The following is a 27,066-nucleotide window of genomic DNA, read 5'->3' as shown; positions in this document are numbered from 1 at the left end:
ATTCAACTGCAGATGGAAAATACTCAGAGAAAAATTCTGTTTGTACTGAACATGTACAGACTTTTCCTCATCATTATTCTCTAAACAATACAGTATAATAATGATTTACCTAGCATTTGCATTGTATTAGGTATAAGTAATCTAAAAATGATTTGAATTATACAGGAGCGAGGATGTGTGTAAGTTATATACTAACACTAACCCATTTAAATCAAAGACTTAAGGATCTGAAGATTTTGCTATCTGTGGGAGGTCCTGGAACAAATGTCCTTCAGATGCTGCTGCTGTTCCCTTGTGTAGGAAAAGGTAGAAATTGGCAGCTTCCCTTTCAGTGTCATGGAAGGTGGTGAGAGATAGTGACTCAGGAGGACTTGTGGCTAGAGGTGAACCCACTAGGAGCCGGGAAAAAGTAAAACTTTCCTCTATTACATCATCTGATAGTTTTAGCTTTTGCTCTGCAGAACTTTTCCAATGTACTTGATCTTGTAATCTTGTCCAACATGAAATCATGAAAGGCAGAACACAGATGGTTTATTCTAATAGCCTTACTTTGGGTGAAGCCCTTGCTTAAAGTTAGTAGCCCTGTTCAAAAGGGTGATGTCTGATTTAAACAGTTCCCATGTAGTGTTATTGAAATAGTATCTATCACTTCCTGGGCCAGCCTGAACCATTTGTCTGGCCTGTGTAAAATTTGAATGGTGAGTACATATTCCTCTTTGAATAGTACCTGTCATTACATGGCCCAAGAGTTTTAACTTCTTCCAATTGCTAGGTGTCAGTGGAGGGCAGGGAAGAGCTGCTCACTCACTAATCTTTTTTTCTAAGTCCTGGAGCACTGAAATGACCAATCTGCCGTTTACTGCTAGTGCCCCACTGTGCACCAGAGAAAGGGTGGGTGCAGCTGCTCTTGCCAAGAATGGAGGGTTCAGAATTTCTGTAGGAAGAGATTTAGAGTGGAGTGCTCTGGAAACCTGGGGTAGCAGTATGGTGGAATCAAGTACTGGAGAATTTGAAGCTACGTTTCCAAAATAAATACAGTTTTTTACTTAGATCGCATATTCAGGTGGCTTTGGGAAAACTGGCTACAGTGATAGGGAATCCAAGTGTTCTTCCCAAATCCTCTGCCTCCACTTGCCATCTCCTCACATTCTTCCTTCCCATTTTCCTGGTGGGAAGCTGGGGCAAAGGAAGAATGACAATGCCCAAAAAAGAGGCCACATTCCCATTACTGTGGTGTAAGGATCTGAATGGGAAGGGTGGAGTGTGTCTGCAATAACCTTTGGCTACACTATGTGTTGGCTGGAGAAAAGTCAACCTTTGGGATGGTGGGGGATAGAGGAATCCGCTAAGCCAGAGTTCATAGATATTTTTAAGTTTCCTGGTTGAATTACATTTTAGAAAGTATTTAAAACTCTGTTTTGAATTGTACTTAAAACTGTATAAGTGGGGAATAAGTTTCTAAGATTCTTCATTAACTAATGGCACATAGAAAACTAAGCTGCAGTGGTTAAATGTGTCACATGGTGTATGGATGTGTCCCTTTTACTTATGACTGAGTTGAGGGAGAAAAGGCAGGGGATGATAAATGGAAAGATGATCTTGGTTAGATAATGTACAGAGACTTCTGTAGTGCATGTGAAACAAAGAAGAGTGAAAGCAGCCCTCTACAGTGGACTGTGAAGATCAGTGGCCCTGGAATTCCGTTTCTCTCCCATCTTTCTCTTCCCCAGGGGGCCCTTCCTTCTGCCTCTCAGTGATGGCCACGTATGGTTTCCCATCAGGATTTTTTATCTGGTATGCAGACGAGATGACTTCAGCTTGTTAGTTTCACTCAGGTCAACGGGTGAATGTGCCATTTTTGTTTTCTGTTAAGAAGAGGAGCTCTCATTCTCTGCATTGTGAAAACATTCTTCGTTTCTGTGTTAATGTGATTAGACATTGATCGGCAAGGTGAGAGTGATTTCCCTTGCCTCTCATGTTGCAAGTCATAGCATCTCGAAAACTGCCCAAACCTTGACAGGTGGTAATGATGCACCTACTAGTGGTCCGTTCCATCTCCAGATGTACTGGTATGTTTTCTTCTTTGTTCAGCCTGTTTAATAGCTGAACCAAACCTAAGTCAAGTTGGGGTGCTTTTTCCTTCTGTCCCGGCTTTCCAGGCTCTGATGGGTAGTGCTTCCCTAAAGCCTATCCGCAACTTCTGTTTCATTTTTTTCACTGAGTCTTCCTTTCCGAACTAAAAGGCAATATACATTGTATTTGTTAACATTTCTTATGGGAACACACACTACTTTTGGCATAAATACTTTTGTGGTGAGCAGGCATCACTCTCTGCCTCCCTTTTTGCTCTTTCTTTTTTCTTTTTGGTTGGGGTGGGATAGGGTCAGTGTGAGTATAAATGGTAACGCTTGTTTAAATATTATGATCATGGTTAATACTGATAAATATAGTGTGCCTCCCTTTTCATTTTTTTTCTTGATTGTGGACGTTAGATTAGTTCACTGTTAGGTGTAACTGTTACAGCACTCCCAAGTGTGGGTGTGCTCTAGCTTCCCTGGGTATGCTCTGCTAGGGATGGAATGCAAAAGCAAAGTGGGAACTATTGAATTCAATATGTAATTTTTGAATTACAAATGGAATTCGACCATTCAGCTGAGTGGGAACTATTTTGTTATTGTTGTTAAGACAGTGTCTTGCTCTGTCACCCGGGCTGGAGTGCAGTGGCCTGTTCTCAGCTCACTGCAACTTGTACTTCCTAGGTTCCAGCGATTCTCCTGCCTCAGCCTCCCGGGTAGCTAGGATTACAGGCACCCGCCGCCATGCCCGGCTAATTTTTGTATTTTTAGTAGAGACAGGGTTTGACCATGATGGCCAAGCTGGTCTCAAACTCCTGACCTCAAGTCATCCACCCACCTCAGCCTCCCCAGGCACTGAGATTACAGGCATGAGCCACCTTGCCTGGCTGGAACTGAGCATTTAATAAGGATTCTAAGGTTCATTTTTATCAGAAATGAAACAAAACAAAATAGTGATTCTAGGCAATTAGTAGCTTTTTGTTGGGGATATTATTGCTCTTATTCTATTAACATGAAACTGAATTTATTTTCTCTTTGAATTAAAATTTGGGTTTTGTTTTCCTCTTTGGAAAGAGTTTCTAGAATGACAATAAGAAGCAAAAGTTATCTTTTGTGTTTAGATAGGAGGAGAGAGAAATTTAACAGTAAATAAATTAGCACAGCTTTCAAGGGAGAAGTAGCAAAAATTAACTTGAGATCAAAGTAAATGCTGTTAAGCAGTTGATCTGAGGGTAGTGGTCTCTTGAGAGCTGAGAATATACTTAGAGAGCTTTGCTTTTATTGCTAGAATGTGGATTTGGTTAGTAATGAATTAGAACCTATGGAATAATATAAATGTCTGTAGTCTATGCTGACCGAAATTTAAAAAATGAATAGAGAAGGGACAGCTTTTTCTTACACTGGAATTTTAATCGCCAAGTACAAAATGAATGATGGAAATAGAAAAATCACTGAGCAAATATTACAGTAATAATTATTTTTGGCAAGAATTATCAGTGGATACAAAAATTAGTGGGGAAAGGTTTGATTAGAAGCAGGATTTTTGCGTAGTTTCAAAGTATCTCCTTATAAAATACTTGTTAATTCCAAATGGTGGAGAAGCTGGCAGATACCACCTTAACCACATTAAAATTTAACATCATCAATAATGAGACATGTTGTCCTTATGTAGCTCCTGATGGCCGCAAAGACACATCTGTGATATCCTTGCCAAAAATGCATAACCTCAATCTAATCGTGAGAAAGCATCAGACAAATGCAAATTAGGGGAACATTGTACAAATAAAGGACCTGGCCTCTTCAAACTCATCAACGTCATGAAAGGCAAAGATAAATTGAGGAACCGTCACAGATGGGAAGGCTAAGGAGATACCTCAACTAGGTGCAAGGTGGTAACCTGGATTGGATCTTAGACTGCAAAAAAAGACCCTACTGGGACAGTTAGTGAAATTTGAAGACAGCCTGGAGATTCTTTAATTCTTTTGTATGAAAATATAAATTTCATTATTTCAGTATTGATTATGATTATCATTAGGGGAATTTGGAATGGCATTTGGGAACTAAATTTAGACAGTGTTATCATTAGGGAAAGTTGGGGGAAAGGCATTTGGGGACTCTCTATACAAGTTTTGCAACTTTTTATATAAGGTTCTGGTGTGATGTTGAATGATTGAGAAATTCTTGGTTGGCAGAAGGAGGATGAGTGTAACTGCAAGGTACCTCTTTATAATCTGTTTCATTCTCTAGGATTATTAGATGTAGCAGTCAATTTTAGAGTACTTGTGAATATCCTCAGAATATTGGTTGTAGCCCTTTTACCTGTAGCCTGATCTAGTCTTCTAATCATTCTAACAGACATATTAATAATTCAGTTTTACAATTGTAAAAATGGAGGTCTTGAGCAATAGCGACTTAGCTCCAAATGACAGTGGAACCAGGAATTTCACATTTTGTATTATTTGTTATTTTTTTTCAATAGCTCTCATCTAAAGTCAAAAGTATAATAGAAATATTTCAGAAAATTAGTTCTTATCTGCAAAATCCAGCAGACAAAGTTGAGGGGTAGATCTTTTGTGAAGCCTACGTTTATTGCTTTCTGAGTAATTTCAGCCTCTTGAGTGTAGCTTCTCTATGTCCTGCCTCACTATATGCCAGGCTTCCAGACCAAAGCTTTCCTCATGTAAGCTGTCAATGAGTACTTATAAAAAATTTGGGCCGGGCGCGGTGGCTCACGCCTATATAATTCCAGCACTTTGGGAGGCCGAGGCGGGTGAATCACGAGGTCATGAGATTGAGACCATCCTGGTCGACATGGTGAACCGTCTCTACTAAATATACCCAAATTATCTGGGCATGGTGGCGCGTGCCTGTAGTCCCAGCTACTCGGGAGGCTGAAGCAGGAGAATTGCTTGAACCCAGGAGGCGGAGGTTGCAGTGAGCCAAGATCGCGCCATTGCACTCCAGCCTGGATAACAAGAGTGAAACTCTGTCTCAAAAAAAAAATTTCTTTTGACTGGCTGCAGTGGCTCATGTCTGTAATCCCAGCACTTAGGGAAGCCAAGGCAGGAAGATCACTTGAAGCTGGGTGTTTGAGACCAGCCTGGGCAACATAGTGAGACCCTGTCTCTAGAAAATTAATGATGGCAATATGGATACAATTAATGATGATGATCATAATGATACAATTCATGATGGTGCACACTCATGAATTGCAGTCTCAGCTACGTGGGAGGCTGAGGAGGGAGGATTGCTTGAGGAGGGAGTTGGAGGCTACTGTGCGCTATGATTGTGCCACTGCAATCCAGCGTGGATTGACGAAGTGAGACCTCATCTCTTAAAAAAACAATACTAACAGAAAAGATGCAAGTCTAAATGAGGGGAGCTGGGGAAGAGAAAGGTGCATTCTGTGGGTGTCTTCATTCCAAAAGGACCAAACAGAATGAGAAGCAATGTAATTAACTTCTTGTGATCACAACTTTCAATAAAAAATGGATTCACCTTATTAAGTCTTAATTCCATACAAACCTTTGACTTAAATGAGAAATCCAAAGTAGCATCAAAGACAAAAAAATTAGAGATCTATGACTTCCCTGTTGGCAGCAGTGTGTGCTTTAATGAAATTTATTTTTTTAATTTAAAATGAAACATCCATCTCTACAGTTGTTTACTTCTCACTGCATTAATTTCTGTTGGTTTTCACGTTAGCATTTCATCTGCATCTAAAACATCTTATCTCCTGGTTGCCTTGTCTTCCATAAACTGTATTTGACTTCTATATAAATTTCTCATTGAAAAAAAATGAATTTTGGGGGGTTGACTTTGAAGGATTTAAAAGGAGATTATCTGTCCACAAACTATTTTAGATGGGGGTGAGTGGGGTATAGGACTGTCTTCTAGAATCAAAGAGGGTGGGTGGTTAAAAAAAGATTCCTAGAATATTATTGAGGTCTCTTGGCCCAGATGGTATCATCCCAAGTCACGTTGGTCCACAAGTTGATGCAGCATTTGTTTGTTCTCCACTCATGATGAATTAGTGGCAAAGTCAGGAACTGAACTTTGGTTTATTAGTGCCTCCAATCACTCCATTTGCCTGTACCTACTGTCTCCAGCTCTGAATACTTTTTATTACATTTTAGGTTCTGGGGTACATGTGTAGGACGTACACATTTGTGACATAGGTATACATGTGCCATGGTGCTTTGTTGCACCCATCAATCCATCATCTACATTAGGTATTTCTCCTAATGCTGTCTCTCCCCTGGACCCCCCACCCCACGACGGGCCCTATGTGTAATGTTCCCCTGTGTCTGTATATTCTCGTTGTTCAACTCCCACTTCTGCCAACTCTGAATTTTATTTGAAACATCTTTTTCTTTCAGGAAAGATGTCTGGGTAGCATCATAACAGATGAATAAAGCTGCCTTTCAATGTAGTCAAAGTCCAACCATACTGTTGAAAGAACTATGGTAAAATACATATAACATGATACTGAGCGCAATTTTTTTTTTGTTAAGATTGCTAAGGAGCTATAATTTAAGGTACCACAAGAAAATGCAATATTTTCTCCCCAACTGGAGAAACAAATTTGGATAAAGAAGTTTTTATAATTAGTTATGTTTTACCATACTTTATTTGGAATGAGGAAGACCAAACTTGTTTTGTGGTCCTTTATACATTTTAGCTAACTTAGATTCATTCGCAAAACAACCAACTTGAGATTATTTACAAGGGAGATGATTAGATTTTGAATGCATTATAAAAGGTTTAATATTTGTTAAATACAATTTTAGCTGCATCATTTTCTTACTCCAGTTTTCTCAAAGCAGATGCCCTTAGTTGCAAGAACATCAATGTAGGTGTATTTTGTGCCAAAAAAGGTGATAGTGTAGAGGTGGATTGTCAGGGTTAAAACTGTGTCGTGTGTCAACTGACTGGATGTCTGGAAGGCTAATACTAAAACCTTTGATTTTCTCATTTATAAATCTTTAAGCTATGTCCATATGTTTACATTTGGCGTCAATGGAATTAATAGTTTTAGAATTCCAGTTTAAGAGCAGTTAGCTTTTCCTGCATCTGCCTTTAAAAATGATTAATTTGAAATGTCGTTCAGTTAAGTATGAATCGCTGTTGTTTACTAGTAACTCTTTGGTTTATGTTGTTATCTGAAATGGACATAGGAGTCTAGTTGCAAGAAGTATTTTAGGCATTTCTTTCCTACTAGGGTCTGGGATGTCAGTGTTCGATAACTCCAGGAAGTGACTCTTGTCAGAAGAAATGATTTTTTTGTTGTTTAAAAGGTACTCTTTCCTAGGCAACAAATGACATTTGCATAATTCAGAGATGCTGTCTACCTGACTTTAGTGTTTAAGGATTCCAAAGCTAGAACTGTAATTTAAAAATCTTCTTAAATGAAGATATGGAGAAAAGAAGCATCTTTAAGATATGAACATGAATAATTTTTAGAAGTCCATGTAGTAAAATTTTGTTGTTTGGTCTTGATGGCCACTGCCTGAAGAATAGAAGGTGATCAATGAGTTTTGTAACTGCTCCCTGGAGCAGTGATTCCCAGCAATGGTGGAGGAGTGGGATGACTTGAAAACTATTGCATGTGTTTTCCTGCATGAACAGTGTAGAGAAAAAGAGGTTTGCAAACAGCTGGTGTAGAGAAAGTATAATAAGCAAAGCCAGAAACAGAAATCACAAAAGTCTGGTAACTGAGGGCCCTTTGGTGACTGAAGTCTCAACCTTTTATGTCTCTGGTTTCAGATTGCCTGTTTGGTACCTGCAGACCAGTTTCAGCTTTATCAGCGCTTAAAATTTGAAAGAGGTATGAACTCTTCTTTTTTTTCCTGATGGTGAATGTGGTTTTACATGTGTCATTTTTACACTAACCCGCATGGGAGATTAAGGCAGCTGTGGACTGTCAACTAAGCCACAAGGGAAACCCAAAAGGAGAATACTGTAATTGCGACATAAAATTTCAAGCCTCTCAGCTACCACCAGAAAAAAATGCAGACTAGCAGGAAACCTAACTTTCCTTGGGTTGTTTATTTTGTATTTTGAATTTGGCTCAGGTAAGAAAAGTTTTGCGATATTTGGATGGCTTTATAATCACGGTAATACAAAAGAAAGTGACTCTCAAAATGGGTTTTACCCCCAATTTTCGACTCTTCATGATCACTTTGAAACATTAACCATCCCAGACATTTTTACTGCTCCTCAATACACTCAGCACTTGTTTTTTTTTGGTATTACTTTTATAATCGTGGTAGTAAATCAGTGTGGATATGTATCATTCTTGAGCAGTTTACAATATATTGGACTGATTTTCTGTCTGACTTTGGACTTTGGGTAACTTACATAGCTTTTCTGTTTGTTTTGTTTTATTTTAGACAGTCTTGCTCTGTCGCTGGGCTGGAGTGCAGCGGCATGATCTCGGCTCACTGCAACCTCTGACTCCTTAGTTCAAGCGATTCTCCTGCCTCAGCCTTCCGAGTAGCTGGGACTACAGGCGCATACCACCAAGCCAGGCTAATTTGTGTATTTTTAGTACAGACGGGGTTTCACCATGTTGGCCAGGATGGTCTCGATCTCCTGACCTCGTGATCTGCCCGCCTCAGCTTCCCAAAGTGCTGAGACTACAGGTGTGAGCCATTGCACCCGGCCCTTATATAGCTTTTCTATTTAGTTATAAGCATTACATTTTTACTTCATTTGGCTGTTGACAGGTCTTTTTCTGGAGCCCTTTTCCTCTTGTCATACCCTAATCTATTTTTGAGGTAAATGGTCTATTTCTTAGTATCTCAGGAGTAGGGAAATGTATCGTTTCTCCCAGAACTCGTTGGACTGGTATAGCCTCATCGAGTATGTTAAACGTGAATCTAGCATGAACGTAAAGTTTTCTGATTGCTAACTTTTAAATATGGATAATAAAGTCTAGAAGTGAGGGTGGGGGTACAATGAATGTTTATTTGTCATCTGCCAATAAGTTTGGTTAGCACAATTATCTTTATCTCATTTAATTTTTACAACTACCCCGAAAAATAATGCTTAGAGGGAAAAAGAAATAAAACATGTAGAGCATACAGAGGGCCAGAGTAGGAATGCTTGTTGGGGATCCATAGGTTATTAATCACAACCTTAGACCTAGAACTGGCTTGGTCTTATAGGAGAAGAACACTGACGTTTTTAAAAATCCGGCAGCCAAAACCAAATTCATCTCATGGGTGGATCAGTTAACTAAACTCATAAGGCCGATATATTAAGCTAAATTTACCAAAAATAAAAAAATAAAAACAACTCTTGGGGCCAGGTGCAGTGGCTCATGCCTGTAATCCCAGCGCTTTGGGAGGCTGAAGCAGGTGAATCATGAAGCCAGGAGTTCAAGTCCAGTCTGGCCAAGATGATGAAACCCCATCCCTACTAAAAATACAAAAATTAGCCAGGTGTGGTGGCATGTGCCTGTAATCCCAGCTACTTGGGAGGCTGAGGCAGAGAACTGCTTGAACCTGGGAGGCAGAGGTTGCAGTGAGCTGAGGATCAGATCCCTGGCAACAGAGCAAGACTCTGTCTCAAAAAAAAAAAAATCGTGGATTATGTTGTTTGAATTCCAATAGTGGGTACGTATTTGCTCTATGTCCAGTTGGGGAGCAGGAGATAGTAAGCTATAATGTTGAACATGGAATCAGAACCAGGGAGTCAGACGGATTTTAGGTTTAACGGATAGATACATAATCTGATGCTTCTGTCCTGTGGAAAAGTTAATGATGGGGGTCGTCAATACTGACTCTCTCTAATCTGTCCACATGGGCTGATTAGATTGAGCATTATAACACCAGATGTGATAGCTAAAGATAAGAGCATCAATCATCTGCCCTGCCGTTTCCCCACTTTATCCCAATATCCTCTGCTATAAAAATAAATTATAATTAGAACCTAGACATTGCCAGGATTCACCCTGTGAATGACTGGCTGGTAGCAAGTACCATGATTTTTGAGGGCTTTTCCCTGGAGAAAGTCTAAAGAGTTAGGTTGGATCTTCAGGCTGCTGCTTAAATGGAGAGATGTGACCTGTCAACCACATCAGTCCTACTCAGACCCTGGCGCTCAGTCTCTTCACAGTATTCTCAAGCCTCCATCAGCTCTTCTCCTCTCCCGTGACTGCCCGTTTCCTCCCCAGCTAACTCCACTGCCCCCCATATGTGAGCAGCAGGCCTTATTCCTAATTGTTTACATTTTAGGTAACTTACTGGTTAGTGTAAATGTCTTTTTTGTAGTTAGAATATTCTAATATTACCAAGAATGACAATTTTCAGTGGGTTGTTTCTTACTGATGAATATGAAGTTTTGGTTTATTTTAAAATGTTAGCAAATAGCCTGAGTGCAATTGCAGGCCCCACCACTGGTAGACTGTGTGACTGTGACAAGGTCCTTAATATTTCTGCATCTGAATTTTCTCATTTGTCAAATGGGGATAACAAGCATCTCTATACATAGGGTTGTGGTGAGTATTATGTGAATTAATACTTGTAAAACTTTTCCTGTGAGTGCTTCCTGTGTCTCATTGTTCAAAATTTTAACAGTAGTTGGCAATAAAAATAACTTGAAAGTAGCACCTTTAAAGTATTCTCAATGTTCTTCTCCTATATATTTTTTTCCCAATGAGATAATCATACTGTTCTTCAGGAAATATCATTGTACTGAAATAGATATTATTGATTGTCTTGTTGTCAGTGGGATTAACACACTTGAAATGGATTAGCAACATCCATCTTTATGTGGGGCAAGGTAGACGTGAAAAATCATTGGTCAAGATTTTCACTCTTTCCCCAGATAGTGGTTGGCTTTTCGAGTTTTCAGTAGTATTCAAACCTACTTGTAAATGGCTTAATCCTTATTACATGTGATAATATGTTCGGTCCGGCTACAGTGAAGTTGGGCAGGCCTCTGAGCCAGTCTTTTTTAGGTGATGTTACATATTTCTACTTTGCCCTGTTACAAATCAATCAAATAGTTTTATTCATGCATGGAATTTATCTTTTTCTCACGAGTCCTAGGCAGATGCCCCACTGTGGATCCCATGCATTAACAATTCATTTTGTTACTCTTATTTTCTTGATGAAGAAACTGAAAATGGGAGATTGAGACTTGTGTAGGACCACATAGACTGTGGCTAACCTTCTTCGTCTGTGCAAATGTTAAGATTCTATAATTTTCTTTCTGTTATTAAATATATATATAAAACATAAAAGTTGCCTTTTAAACCATTTTAGATGTACAATTCAGTGATATTGATTATATTCATACTGTTGTGCAGCCATCACCACTGTCTGCTTCTAAAGCTCTTTCATTACCCCAAATTCTGTAGCTGTTAGCCAGTAAGTTCTTATTCCTCCTCCCTGCAACCCCTAGTAACCTCTAATCTACTTTCTCTTATTTGCTTATCCTAATATTTTGCATAAGTGGCCTTATACAGTATCTGTCCTTTTGTGTTTGTCTTATGTTACTTAATAAATGTGTTTCACAGTTCCTTTCCTGTTATAGCAAGAATGAGAACTTCATTTTTTAAGGCTGAATAATATTCCACTATATGTTTTTACCTCATTTTGCTTATTCATCTGTTGGTGAACATATCAGTTGTTTCCACCTTTGGCTACTGTAAGTAATGCTGCTGTGAACACTGAGGTATAATGATCTGTTCGAGTTTCTGCCTTCAGTCATTTTGGGTAAAGTAACTAGAAGTGGGATTACCGGGTCATATGGTAATTTTCCATTTCGTTTTTGAGGAACTGCCAAATGATAAAACCCTATAATTTAAATATAAATTGAATTAGACATTTTACTGTCATAAAGTATTATAGTATATTCAATTTGGTGACCTTTAGATCTAACCGCCTCATTTTATGAAAAAAGGAAACTGAGGCCCAGAGACAATTTCCTCTTAGGTGATTTTGTTTTCTTGTTTTGAGATGGAGTCTCGCTCTGTTGCCCAGGCTGGAGTGCAATGGTGTGATCACGGCTCACTGCAGCCTCCACCTCGTGGTTTAAGCAATTCTCCTGCCTTAGCCTCCCAAGTAGCTGGGATTACCTGCACCAGTTACCACACCTGGCTAACCTCATATTTTAATAGAGACAGGGCTTCACCATGTTGGTCAGGCTGGTCTTGAACTCCTGACCTCAGGTGATCCACCGATCTTGGCCTCCAAAAGTGCTGGGATTACAGGTGTGAGCCATTGTGCCCAGTCTTTTAGGTGATTTTGGAAGGCAATTTGTAAACATGTAAGTCTTCATTACCATCCATTATAATTATTATTGGAAAATGGACATTTCAAGTAAGAGTAAACTTAATTAAGTTAATGAAGTGCCACATAATGGAATTTATATGACTGGGATAAACTTTATCTAATTCTGTCTAAACTTGATCTAAATTATGTAAAATAGACTTCTTATCTACCTCAAACTCAAAACCTTTATCAGCTAGGTGACTTTGAGATCTATGTTGTGAATGTATATTTGATATGAAACTGTTTATAAGGGGACCTTCAGGTGCATTAAATACCCACTAATATTGTTAATGAGTTAAATGGCCAACTGGCTGAAAGAAAATCTCATTGGCTGGACTGTGAGACAGAATTGTAGATTGCTGCTGCTCTGGAAAAACGTAGAGTCAGAGTAGATGCAGAACTATTTCTTAGTTATAAAAAATCATCCTTAGTTTTTTTCTAATTCTGATCGCCTGCCAAGTTTTTAGTCTTTAGCTTGTTGTTCAGTGTGTGAATTGTCCTCTGTTTTGTGTGACGTATTTGATTAGCTTGTCTTTTATGTCTTTGTCTTCATCTGACGCAAAATATTTTGAATAGGATGGCACAAAAATCATCCTCCTGCTTACACAAAGCAAAGAAACACTGTTTGATATCGGTTGGTTATTCTACCCACTGTCCACCTATCTGCGACTTCTCCTCTGGCTGCTACTGTGTTTCTGGCTTTCTCTTTCTGCATCAGTTTTCCGATATTAACAAGGAAAAGGGAATGCTAAGTTTGGCATGGATTAATAATCACTGCTTTACTTTATGGTGGTTCTCAAAGTACATGCCTGATGATTAATGCTGGAATTTTGCTTGCCTCTGGTTTCCAGAGTCTACTTTTTCAAAATAGTTTTTTTGAAAATTGGGTTAAGATGGACCATCTTGTGTTCTTAAGCACTTTTCCTTTTTTTGTGATCCTGTTTTACTTTCTGTAACTGCACGTTGCTTCAGTTCCTTGCTAGGTCAATGTGTCTGTTCTTGAATATTTATATTATTATATAGCAGTTAAGAACCCTTACAGATGGGTTATGTCATATTGTTCTCCTTCATTAAAAAAAAGTGAGGTAGAAATTTGTCTTTCTGTTGTTGCCTGTTAATATTACTGGCTTCACTCCTGTATTCAATATGTGCTTATTTGTGTACTGCGTGTCAGTCTATTCTATGCCAGGTGCCATTCCAGTGCTTCCTCAAGTTGTGATTCCATCTTTCTTTGAAAGCCCTTTTGTTCTCCACATTCTCCGCAAGCCTCCTTTCATTTTGTGTGTTCACATTTATGATGCTACTCTAGTTTCACCTTGCTCTTTCATTTGTCCTTGGTGAAATGCTTCCACCACCCCAGCTTTGTATCTGATCATAAAGCTTTTATTCCATCAGAACTCCCTATCTAGTTACGTGGTTTCTTTTAGTGTTTTTTTCCCTCTTTTTAGACTGTGTGATGCTTAAGTACTTTATTGTCTGCTCAGTTAGATTTATTTTAATACCTCCCATCCTTCATTAGTCTACTAAAACACTTTTATTTATTAGAGCTGATAATTAAATTAGCTCAAATGCATGGTGTTTCCCACAATAATAAAAGTTCATGTGATGTCTGTTTTTGGCACAATAATGGATAATGGCAGAAAAACCACTCCTGCTAGAAGAGAGATTATAAAACAGAATCAAAAGCAAACTCAGCCTATATAATGCTGCTGGTGCCAGGTAGGAAAACCAAGGGTTTTAGATTGAGATTTTGAAAACCGAAAGCAATCATTAAGGTCAGATGTGGTCTTTAGGTCTCATGGCAGTTTTAACTTCCTAGAATGTTTGTTTCCCAGTAATAGAATACAGAAGTATAAAGTAGTTTTAAATAGCATTTCCTGCCTTGCATAATTTACATGAACATGCAGAGTCTTATGATCAAATGGCTGTGGAACTTTGCTTCAGTAATCAATTCTACTTTTTGTAAGTAAATTGCAAGTCTTTGAATTTGTCTATCTCTGATGTAAATATGTCAGAGTTAATCACTTCTAAATCATGTTTATAGGAATATAAAATTTTGAGGGCACTATTATTTAGGGGCTGACTTTTAGGTCCCTGGTTTCTCTTTTTCTAGATTTCTGAACTTTTTCCCATCTCAAAGCTTCATGTTGTTTTCATCACTGCTGATAGAAAAGAAATTAGTTGATTAGGCATCAGTTCACTTTCTTCCATTGTTGAAATAGAAATTTGAAGGGGGAGCAACTGGACCTTAAACTTCTTGGATCATTGTGCATTTTGTATATCAACATTTTAAATGTTTCCTAGACCAAAAGTCAGGAGGTAGAATTAAATTTACAATAAAAGTAATAAAAAGTGTTGAAGGCCAGGTGCCATGGCTCACACCTGTAATCCCAGCACTTTGGGAGGCTGAGGCGGGCAGATCATGAGGTCATGAGTTTGAGACCAGCCTGACCAACATGGTGAAACCCCATCTCTACTAAACATACAAAATTAGCTGGGTGTGGTGGTTGGTGCCTGTAATCTCAGGTACTCAAGAGACTGAGGTAGGAGAATTGCTTGAACCCGGGAGGCGGAGATAGCAGTGAGCTGAGATCCAGCCTGGGTAACAGAGCGAGACTCCGTCTCAAACAAAACAAAACAAAAAACTGTAATAAAAAGTATTGAAAAAAATATCCTGTGATTCCTGTGGGGGCTTCACTTTGTCTCAAAGTCCTTATAGATCATTGGTGTGAGGAGAGAATGAGGAGAAGAACAGCTCTCATGTGATCTCAATCTGACTTCTAGCTGGTGTCTACCAACTTGTTCCTTTTCAGTGTGGGTTCTGTGTAGTCCTGTTAGATGCCAGGGCTGCTAATGTCAGATGACTCTTCTACATTTTTTCTATTTCTACTAACCTGGCCTCTAGGCCACTCCTATACCCTGTTACATGAGGTATATAAAGCAAAACTATTCTCTTAATGGGATACTGGAATTATAATACATTTCCTTTAAAAAGCCCAGCTCCTTTACCTTCCATTAGCTTTTCCTTGTTATCTGGTCTTCTAGGAGCTGAGCTGAAGGACATTCTGAAGCATTAGATGCCATACTGTGCTCAGATATATTTTCAGTGGAATCTGCCAGATTTCTATGTCTGGATCCCTGTTTCTTTGGGGGAAGCACATCTCCAAAAGTACGCTGTTACAAATACCTCTCTGGGTTGTTATTGCTGTTCTCTGGAAATATATTACTGTAGGGCTGAACAATCTAGAACTTGGCTATATGTGCTACCATTATCTTTTTTATTATCATGGGAAATTGATTTACTGATGCTATGTTTTATATTTCTGTTATGTCATTCCATTTATTTCCACAAATACAACATTCTAGGCATCATGCTAGGTCAGTGATTGTCAGAGAAGGGTGAATATATCTCCCAGGGATATTTGGTGACATCCAGAGACATTTTTGACTGTCATGACCTAGGGGTAGGAAGCTACTGGCATCTAGTGGTCAGAGGCCAGGGATGCTGCTAAACATCTAATGCATCATTCATAAAAGTTTTGTTAGTTCTATTTTGGGGTGTGTGTGTGTGTGTGTGTGTGTGCGCGCTCAACAAATATGTGAGGACATTTCCATGACAGTAAACTATCCAATCCAAATGTCAATAGCGCTGCTGTTGAGAAATCCTTTCCTAGCTGATGAGGAATGCAGTGATCACCAGGACAAAATCCATGCCCTAAAGGAAACTGCATCTGTGCATGTGCATATGTTGGAGGTTAGATAATAAATAAGTAATGTTAGATGGTGGGGTATACCATTTATATAAATAAAGAAGGGTAAGGGGAAAGGGATAGATGGGGGCAGCTACTTTGGATAGGATTTTCATGGAAGACTCTTTGATGAGGGTATAGCTGAAGAAGGACTTGATTTGATGTGAGCAAGCCATGGGAAGAGCATCAACTCAGGCAGAGTTAAAGGTACATACAAAGCCCCTGAGGTAAGAACAAGCCTGGTTTCTGTTTCAGAAACAGCAAGGAGACCTTGTGTTGGAGCTCAGTGAGCAGAAGGGAGAGTCACAGGAGGTAATTTGGAAGTGGTAGTCAAGGGCCTGATCCCATAGACGATGATGATGGTGTCTTAGTGTGATGAGAAGCCATTGGGTGGTTTGGTTCAGGGGAATGTCATGATGTAATTTCCATTTTAGAAGATTACTCTGGCTGCTGCAGAAATAATGTATGGTAGTGGAATGACATGGCAGCAGAGAGATTTATTAGGAGGCTGTGGTGGTGATCAAATCCAAGATGGTACAGTAGATGATACGTTGAAAGCAGAAGCATTGAAAATACCCAGATTTGGAGTCTGTTTTGAAGGTGGAACTGTCAGGATTTCCTGGAAGAGGCACCTCAGGATTATATGAGTCAGGATCAGTAGGATAGACATTGGAATCATCAACATAGAGGTCACGTTTAAAGCTGTGACATTGAATGAGCTCATCTAAGAATCGAACATAAATAAAGAAGCAGTCTCAGGACCAAGAACTGGGACACTATAGGTTTTAGAGGTGGGGAAAAAGAGGTAGATCTGGCAAAGGAGACTGACAAAGGATGGCCAGAAATATGAATCCAGGAGCTGGGTGAAGACAGTGTTAAAGACGAGAGAGTGTCCGAGGCAGAAACTACTAGCAAATTAGGAGAGATGTGGTCTAGGCATTGATAATAGAGGTCTTTGGTGATTTGACAAGTGGAGTTTTAGTGGAATGACAGAGAAGTACCAGCTTGGAGAAAGTTCAGGTACTACAAAAAGAAAAATGGGTGCAGTGAATATATTAACTCTTACAAGGAACTTTTTTTTTTTCTTGAAAGGAACTCATCCAACAGAAAGGAATGATATATAGGAGAGGGAGGAGGGAGTTGAATGCAGAAGCAGACTCGTTGAGAGTGTGAGGGCAATGGATTTCAGTGCCAGATGGAGGGATCGGATTCACTAGGGAGTAGGTTTAGCTCATCTTCATTAGTAAAGAAGGTGGAGAGTTTATAGACATGGATGCAGGTAGGCTAGTAGATTTGGTGTGCATGGGTTCTCTTCTAATTGCTTGTCTTCTAGGTGCAATAAGGCAGGTCAGCAGCTGAGAGTGAGAAGAGCAAAGAGGTAATGCAGATTTGAAGCAAAAGGAGGAGCTTTGTGTAATAGGAAAGTATAGCAAACTTAGCAATATTGAACGTGAAGTTTATAAAATGCCTCCCAGGTTGCATATGTTCATAAATCCAGCAGATGTTTATAGAGCACTAACTTTGTGTACGTCACTGTTTTTCAATGTATAGAACTGGGACCTGGAATAATAAATGCATTTTACTTTGAAAGACAATATGTGTGTACACGCACATGCACGCGCACACACACACGCACAGCCCTAGATAGAGCCAACAAGTTTCATGAAACTAATGTGAGATGCACTCTATTTTCTTTCCTAATGAGCTGTATTTTATAATCTATTTCATTTTATGCTGGTCGCAACCCATTAAACTGATATCTCAATCCTCATTGAGGATTGGGAGAAATTTCACTAATTCTTGTGTAGAACCTGCTTCATGTGAGGGACTGTGTTAAGTGTCTTGTTTACAGTGTCTATTCAATCTTGAACATCTCTATTTTATAGGGAAGGAAGCAGTCTTGGGTTAGATGGTTTCTCTAATGAATAGAACCACACTTTCTCCTATACTATGATAACCCTAGCTGGGTTCAGTGGAAATTAAAGACGACTTCCATTCTGGGTTGTTTTTCTGCCTTTGTAAAATTTAACTGCTTTATGACATGTGAGAATCTCTACATTTGCATTATTTGGATAAAATGTGGAAATCTTTGAGATCAGGACTGTTTGTACATTGGCTGCTTATTCGTGGTTCTAACCTATAGGTTTAAATGCAACTTTTAAAAACTTGCAGCTGTCGGTAACTCTCAAAAGCAGGACTTAGAATTGGCTGTGTCATCTGGTTCTCACAAACATAGTAGCCTCAAAGGCTTTATCTCTAGCAATTCTTTCTTTACAAATTATAAAAGTTTAAAAATTTTTATTTCACAAAAACCAATAATCCCTAGTCAAGAGATAAAACTAGGAAATATACAAAAATAAATAATTAAAATACCTTTATCCAAAAATCAGTTGAAGTTTGCTTTACCCTTAATATTTTAGCTCTATTGATTTGTATCACATGTTTATTTACTAAAACAAAGAGCTTATCTTATTTGTTCATGTATTTTATGAATTTTTAAAAATTGACAGGTGAAATTTTATGTGTTTACCGTCTGCATGTTTTGAAGTATATATACGTTGTGGAAATAACGAAAATTAAGATGCACATTATCTATCATGTAGTCATTGTTTTTATGATGAAACATTTTATATCTACTTAGCATTTTTCAAGAATGCAATGTATTAAGTATAGTCACAGTGTTGTACAATAATCTCTAGCAATTCCAAGTTAGTAGTTACCTAGTTGAAAGAGCAAAAAGTGTACTTTGAGCTCAGAGGTCTCTACCACGAATCAAAAATGAAGAAGGTAGATGGCAAAACAAATTGCATAAATATTCTTTGTGTTTTCAGACACAGAAGTATCAATTTCCCTTTTCTTATCCAAAAATGCCGCTCATGAATTTCTATAAATGGTCTGTGTGTAGCTGTTTGACTGGAAGTCAGCTGTCACTGTTCCAGTTTTGGTTTCTCCTTTTTTTGTGCTGTGCAAATTATGCACTTTACTTTCCCAGACTTGTCTGTGCTGGATGCAGGTTTCGTATTAATATATTGGTATGTTGACTTCCAATTCATTACTTCCATGGCCTGTGTTTAATGAGGTTTTGGTAAACAGTCTTTGGCAGGATGAGGGGAACAACTCTGACTTGTAGTGCTTGACAGCTTGTTTATTTTATTTATTTATTTAGACAGAGTCTTGCTCTGTGGCCCAGGCTGGAGTACAGTGGCAAGATCTCAGCTCACTGCAACCTCCGCCTCCTGAGTTCAAGTGATTCTCCTGCCCCAGCCTCCTGAGTAACTGGGACTACAGGTGTACGCCGCCACACCTGGCTAATTTTATATTTTTTAGTAGAGAAGGTGTTTCATCATGTTGGCCAGGCTGGTCTCCAACTCCTGACCTCAGGTGATCCAGCTACCTCGGCCTCCCAAAGTGCTGGGATTACAGTTGTGAACCACCATACCCTGCCAAGTTTCTAAGATATAAACATGAATACTTCAGTCAGGCGTGGTAGCTCATGCCTGTAATCCCAGCACTTTGGGAGGCCGAGGCAGGCGGATCATCTGAGGTTGGGAGTTTGAGACCAGCCTGACCAATATGGAGAAACCCCCGTCTCTAAATAAATAAATAAATAAATACTTACTTACTTACTTACTTACATCCACCATGGCTAATTTTAAGGTACCGAGGTAATGTCACTGAACTTGAAGTTGAAAGAGATGCAGTTGGTTCTCGTGAGCTGGCAAGAGCCCACTTCAGGATGTGAATGCCAGCGCCCTTGCTCAGTGCTTTCTTTGAGGATGGAATCTTAATTCTAATGTCCAAAAAAGACCGTTCTCTCTCTTACAGCTTCCAAAGGCTGCCTGCAAATTTGTTTCCTCAAGGATTTTTAAAAAATATCTGTTTGTATGTACTTTATCTCGTTATAATCCAATCTTTGTATTTTGTCTCTCAGCATGTGTTTCCTGCTTTGTTTTATGAATTGGAGAGACTAGTTTTATCCTCTGATTTTTAGAGTTGATTAAAGGGGAAACTACATTTGGATATTTGGATAAAAAATCATAACAAACTTTCCATATATAACTATTAAATATTTCTTTCCTCTACCCCTAAGAGGTGCTTTTTAGTATTGTTAATAATTTCATTTTTGTTGTCTTGTGGGATGTACCATCATTTATTTGCATTGCTTGGTTTCTCTTTTTTTTTTTTTTTGGTCATTGTATTTGTTTTAAACATCTATTTCCCTTTCACACTGTGAGGTTTCTGAGGAAGAAAGCCTCTATTTTTCATCTTCATGTGCCCAGGATCTCTAACAGGTACCTGAAACCGGTCATTTGTTGAATAAACAATGAATCATAGACATGTATCTAATTTTCAGTCTTATAATCACAAGAGGTCATACCTGGAGAAGTCATTTGGAATAATCCAAATTTAATTGAAGTTGAGGCTTAGTTATGAGTATAAATAAAATGTGAAAGAAACCTAGGAGTGAGGCCTGGGTACCATCCATGGGTGGGAGAAAGAAAGCAGTGTTGATGATAAAAGAGAAAAGAGGAGCATGAGGAGAAAAGAGAGGGCAGGGCTTTACACAAAGAAGACAGAATGACGAGAAGAGTCCGGGGTCAGTGATGGATTTAGAAACATTTGCTGACTGTGACTGTCGTGGGATGTCGCTTGTAATTTTCAGAGAGCAATTTATTAATGTGTTTAGAGCCAAAGTTTATTTCAGATATTTAAGAAGGATTTGAGTGGATAGGAATGAGAGCCAGTGAATGTGAATTGCTCATCCAAGACTAAGCTGACATAGGAAGTAAAATAAAAATTATATATAGAGAATAGAATTATAACAGGGGTAGTTATTATTTATTTTAATATTAAAATTGTTTTTCATTGTTGCCCTTATATGTAACTCTTAATAAAGGAGGTTTATTTATTTATTTATTTATTTTTGAGATGGAGTCTTACTCTGTTGCCCAGGCTGGTGTGCAGTGGTGCGTTCTCAGCTCACTGCAACCTCCGCCTCCTGGATACAAGCAGTTCTCTGCCTCAGCCTGCTGTGCCCAGCTAATTTTTTTGTATGTTTAGTAGAGATGGATTTCAGCATCTTGGCCAGGCTGGTCTTGAACTCCTGACCTTGTGATCCACCCGCCTTGGCCTCCCAAAGTGCTGGAATTACAGGTGTGAGCCACTGTGGCTGGCCTATGAGGTTTAATGTTTAAGTGCTATATGGAAAGTTCCAAGTCTTGACAAATCGATGACTTTCCAAATTTGAGAACCCTAATAGAGGTGGGTGGAGATCTATGGTCTAATAGAAATCATTACATACAACACCAGCACTACAACACCAGGATTGATATTGGGTGATTTTAATATGCTGTGCACATTTGTTGATGAGAGTACTAGAAGTGAATTGGAAAATTCCAATACAAGGCAATTCAAGATGAGATTAATATATGCACTGTAAGTCAATTGTTGGCATAGAAATACATCGATATGCTTTTGAAAAACCCAGAAATTACTGCTTTGAATCGATAGGTAGGCATCCCATCACTGTGTCAGGTGAGTTGGAGCACACAAACAATAAGTAACAGTCTTGTCTACAGTCAGAGAAGGCATCTCCATGAAATGAATAGAGAGCAGCAATTAACAAGATGCCGATTTTATGCCCCGCTTCCCTCAAATTAAGGCATATGCACAACAGAAGATAGTTCCCATAAAAATGGATTGGTGAAGAAGAGAGGGAATTTTTAGGGGAAAGGAAAAGCATAGGATGAGAATTGTCTCTATGGAGAAGAATGTGAAACAAAGGGGAAATTTGAATGTGTTTCAGTATTATAAAAAGCAAATGATTTTCCAGGGGTCAGCTTATTTCCAGAATTGCTTTGTCTGTTTGTACATATGCCAGATCAAAAGTAGCTTTTTAAAACCAGTTTTAAAAAATTATGAAAGTAGTACTTGTACCTTATTTTTAAAAAATTCAAGTTTAGTGATGAAGTAAATCTTTACCTCTTCTCCTAACCCCTGCCCTAACTCAAGAATAACTGTTACATTTTTAAAAATATTCTTCTGCAAATGTTAAAGTATATTTCTATATGTACATGTTTTTATTTCATTTTGAGACAGGGTTTTTCTCTGTTACTTAGGCTGGAGTGCAGTGACATGATGTGAGCTCACCATACTCTCGGCCTCCCAACTCAAGCAATCCTCCCACCTCAGCCTCCCGAGTAGCTGGGAATCTGGGTGTGCGCCACCATGCCTGGCTACTCTTTTTGGTTGTTGTGGAATTGAGTTTCACCACTGTTGGCCAGGCTGGTCTCGAATTCCTGGGCTAACATAATACATCAGCCTTGGCCCCTTAGAGTGCTGGGATTACAGGAGCCACTGTGCCTGGCTGATACACACACACACACACACACACACACACACACACACATTTTTCTAAACATGTTTCATTTATACCCTGTCTTTTTTTTACACTTTTTTTTTTTTTTTGAAATAGAGTCTTGCTTTGTTGCCCAGGCTGGAGTATAGTGGAGTATTCTTGGTTAACTGCAACCTCTGCCTACCTGGTTCAAACAATTCTCCTGCCTCAGCCTCCCTAGTAGCTGGGATCACAGGTGCCTACCACAATACCTGGCTAATTTTTGTATTTTTAGTAGAGATGAAGTTTCACCATGTTGGCCAGGCTGGTCTTGATCTCCTGATTTCAGGCCATCTGCCTGCCTTGGCCTCCCAAAATGCTGGGATTACAGGTGTGAGCCACCACACCTAGCCCATTTTTTTTTAAAAACACACTTAACAATATGTCTTGGAGGTCTTTCCAAATTGTTACATTGATTTCCTTTTTTTTTTAAACTACATGGCATTCAACTATATGAATGTATATTATTTGTCTGCTCACCTACGTAGAAATCTTATAGACCTGGCATAGCATGTTAACTTTTTACAAAGGTGTATGAATTTTTAATATGGTGCACATTAAATTTTCTACAGGATAATGTATGTAGATGCATTTTTAAAGTTCTTCTTACATACCCATTTCCATGTGCCCCACATTTAGAATGATAAAATCATTTATTTGAAAAAGACTTTAAAAGTCACCTTGGACACGATGCTTTAATCTCCTTGATAAAATGTCTACCACACAGGAGGAACTGTCCTTTTTTAAACTGGTACTTTCTCACTATTACCAGAAATAGTCATATCAGCTAAGATGATTTCAGCTGCAAGGAACAGAATGCCTGTCTAAAAGTGACTTAAACATCAAGGGCATTTCAGTACCTCACACACAAGAAGTCCAGAGGTAGGCTCTCATGGGTTTTGGTTAATTTATTATGTTGGCGCAAAATAATTGCTGGTTTTGCCATTAAAAACATGGCAAAAACAGCAATTACTTTTGCACCAACCTAATAGCATCTCTGAATCACTTAGCTTTCCCTCAGAGTTTCAAGATCATTATGATGACCCAAGCATCATAACCTCACACAGTTGTGTCCAAAGGCTGACAAACAGAATGGCCTTTCTTTCCCACATGTCAGAATGAAGATCCAGCCCCAGAAGCCCCTTCGTGGACCTGCCTTTGCCTCTCATTGGCTAGAATCATGTCACATGTCCAATCCTTAGTTTCATGGAATTGTGGGAAAGAATATCTCTAGAATATCCAGATTCTATAGTGATAGGCCTTCTTCATAAGGAAGTTTCGAGGGGTTTGGGAGAGATGTTGAATAGATGCTCTGCAGAGTTGGCTAGAGTAGTGTTTTCTTTTTGGTAGAGTCAAAATCTGTCTCTTAGTAACTCCACTATTGGTCTTTGTTAAACTCTGTAAGCCATTCCTAAGGAATAAGGACTTCTAATGAAGGAAATGTATAGAAAGCTGTAAGGTTTTCCTCCTTTTTCTTTTTTTACATGCCTTTGCATGGTCCTTTATGTGCTGTCATAATAGTGAAAAATACAGAAGGTCACTGTTTTCTGTGGCTCAGACTCTTCCCTTGCTTTTGCACTGGACTGCACCATAGCTGCACTGCTTATAAGGTTCTTTCTTTATAGTAATTAATAGAAACCTAAAATTGTTCCTCTGTCTGTGCTTCCATTTTGACGCCCCAGATACCTTAAATAATAAGCTGGTAGAAACAAGTCAGAACGTCTACCAAGTAGTTTTGATTGATTAGAGCTATGAGAACAAGTTGCATCTTGTATCTTAAGGTGATCATTAGGGATGCTACAAATTTTAACAGTAATATGTGTTTTAACTTTCCTTCCCCTCTTCCTTCTTTTTCAAACTTTTAAAAGACCTCTGATTTAGAAGGGATGCTAAGTAGATATTTGATATGGGAGTCTTTCACTTTAAGTTACATACTAATCTTCATTTCTTTGGGCTTAGTATTTGCGAAGTGGTTGTAAGAGTTTGGAAGAAAATATTAAATGGTGTAGAAATAAAAGACCAAGACCTTGGATCCCATGTGTGCTACTGTTTCCTTGACTTCTTAAGGTTTTAGCATCTTGGAGGGCCCATCTCTGTTGGGATCTGAGCATCTGAGAATTACAGGATTTCCTCCTTGTGATTGCATTTGTGTGGAGGGCTCATTGTTTTTTGACCCCCACCCTCCAGATTTCCTAGATAAGACCATATATTTAAGGATGCAATTTTTGAATGAAAACTCACAAGATAGATCCAATTATTTCGTTTCTAGGTGCAGTATCGGGGAGACAGTATTTTACCGGAACATTACAGACTTCTTCTTCTTGACGTTGAATGTGGAAAATTATTAACTTTAAAAAGTAAATTCCTACTTAATACCTTTGTTTTCTTTTTGCACCATCCTTTGGATTGATTTGCCTTCTGTGTGTACCTTTCTAGGAATCGTGAACCCTAGGGGGTTAAAACTAGGATGTTGTCGAGCTTTGCAAAATAATTGAGTTCAGAGAAAAAAGGGGTATTCTACCCCTCAAACAGCATCATTTTTTTACATGGTATGTTCCCTTAAAGGGTCATAGTATATGGAAAGAATACGGGGTCTGCTAGTGAATAAAAAAGAGATACTAAGCAAGATTTGCAAACACTTGAGTAGATGGCTGTCTCTCCTCCAACTCTGTCTTCCTTCCTGTATGTCATATGGAACGAGCCAGTGTGTTATAACTGGCTATTATAATGGTCTGTGAAAGTCTCTACCTTTTGTTTTTGGAACATGTGGGTCTTTTACACATTGTCAGGGCAGCAGAACATCCAAACTGACAGGTAATCCGACTTATTGGCTAAGCCACACCAGATACTGTTTCGTCCCTAAACTGTTTGATTCTTTTCTTCCTTGTTCTTTAATTTCCTGGGAATGTAATAAGAAGAAACCTCACTACTTATTTTTCAGTGCATGAAACAACAAAGTATTTCTGGAAAAATGTCCTTTTAAAAATTTGTTTTGGTTTTTTCTTTATGCTTAATTCTCTTCCAAGATAGTGCCCAAGTAATTGTAGAAGGGATTTGAAATTTTTGCCGGTTTTACATGTTCAAAGGTGGGAAGTATTCCAAAAGTGTTGTAAAAGAGAACACTTTCATCTGTTCATAAAGGCAATGGTGAACTATTCCATTAGAACCTACTTAGAAATGTGGCAGGGTTTAGCAGCCTTGTAAATGATAGGTTTGGACCCATTATGAAGATTAATAGTAGAAATCCTTACCCTTGTATTATACTTCCGAGAATGTCAGTTTTTAAAAGAGGGTAAATGGGCCGGGTGCGGTGGCTCATGCCTGTAATCCCAGCACTTTGGGAGGCCAAGGTAGGTAGATCACCTGAGGTCAGGAGTTCAAGACCAGCCTGGCCAACATGGCAAAACTCCGTCTCTACTAAAAATACAAAAATTAATTGGGCGTGGTGCACACCTGTACTCCCAGCTACTCAGGAGACTGAGGCAGGAGAATTACTTGAACCCAGGAGGTGGAGGTTGCAGTGAGCTGAAATTGGGCCACTGCACTGCAGCCTGGGCAACAGAGTGAGACTCTGGCTCTAAATCAGTTCATCCAGCCAGCCAGCCAGCTAGCCAACCAGAAAGACTCAAACTTGAATCGGACAGATCATTACATTTTCTTTCTTTACACTTTAGAAGTTCATCTGGACCCCTACCGAACATGGTGTCCTGTTGCAGACTGTCAGACAGTGTGCCCCGTTGCATCGAGTGACCCAGGACAGCCTGTGCTGGTGGAATGCCCTTCTTGCCACCTGAAATTCTGCTCGTGTTGCAAGGATGCTTGGCATTCAGAGGTCTCCTGTAGAGACAGTCAGCCTGTTGTCCTGCCAACAGAGCACGGGTAAGAAAGGAAACTTTGTCTTTGGGATTATTGAGTAGTTTTCTTAGGAACTCAACATACGTTATGTGTAGGAGTTACGTTGTGATGGCCTTTAGAGATTGGTTATTTTCTTGCAGAGCCTCCCTGAGAAGTGTCTCAGAATTGGTAAGTTGCTAAACAAAACAAAACACCAAAAAAGTATTTCTAGTTATTTGCCCCAGAGGAATGTTCCAGATATTGCTGGAACTAAAGTGTGTATGAGTTTTGCTTTCTCTTTAGGTAGTGAGGCACTGTGGTCTGCTGATTCTCAGTGGGAAATCGTGACTTGTCCCAGCTATTTGCCCAGATACCATATCTGCCTCTATTGGTGTATCTCATTCTTCTTGCTTGCAAAATGAATCAGAAATTTTCTTACCTGACTAAATTGCCAGCTCATGATGTGTGACAGTCATATCAGAAAGAATGCAGCAATAGCAACAATAAATTCTTTCATAATATAGAAAGGACGGTTCTTCCATGATACTTTATGCTCTGAAAAGGTTGAGATTTTGTTATGACAGGTAGCAATTAGATCTTTACCTTTTTAGTACGGAAGGTTTTTTTTTTCTTTGAGACCGAGTCTTGCTCTGTTGCCTAGGCTGGAGTGCAGTGGCGCAATCTCAGCTCACTTCAACCACCGCCTGCTGCATTCAAATGATTCTCCT

The 27,066-nt window shown here is 39.0% G+C and overlaps 1 protein-coding gene across 13 annotated transcripts in view; it reads left to right on the top strand.

Moving 5' to 3' along the window:
• RNF144B (ring finger protein 144B) overlaps positions 1–27,066 on the top strand; it is a 199,771-nt gene that overhangs the window by 161,301 nt on the left and 11,404 nt on the right. For all 13 annotated transcript variants that reach the window (XM_078368255.1, XM_078368253.1, XM_078368257.1 and 10 more), the window contains 2 exons: positions 7,842–7,902; positions 26,179–26,383. In XM_078368255.1, the coding sequence (XP_078224381.1) occupies positions 7,842–7,902; positions 26,179–26,383 (266 nt within the window). The remainder of the gene's footprint in view (positions 1–7,841; positions 7,903–26,178; positions 26,384–27,066) is intronic.

This window comes from Callithrix jacchus, chromosome 4, assembly GCF_049354715.1.
Source record: "Callithrix jacchus isolate 240 chromosome 4, calJac240_pri, whole genome shotgun sequence".
Taxonomy (NCBI): domain Eukaryota; kingdom Metazoa; phylum Chordata; class Mammalia; order Primates; family Cebidae; genus Callithrix; species Callithrix jacchus.
Note: the sequence above shows the minus strand (reverse complement) of the source record. Positions and strands in the feature narration are given on the sequence as shown.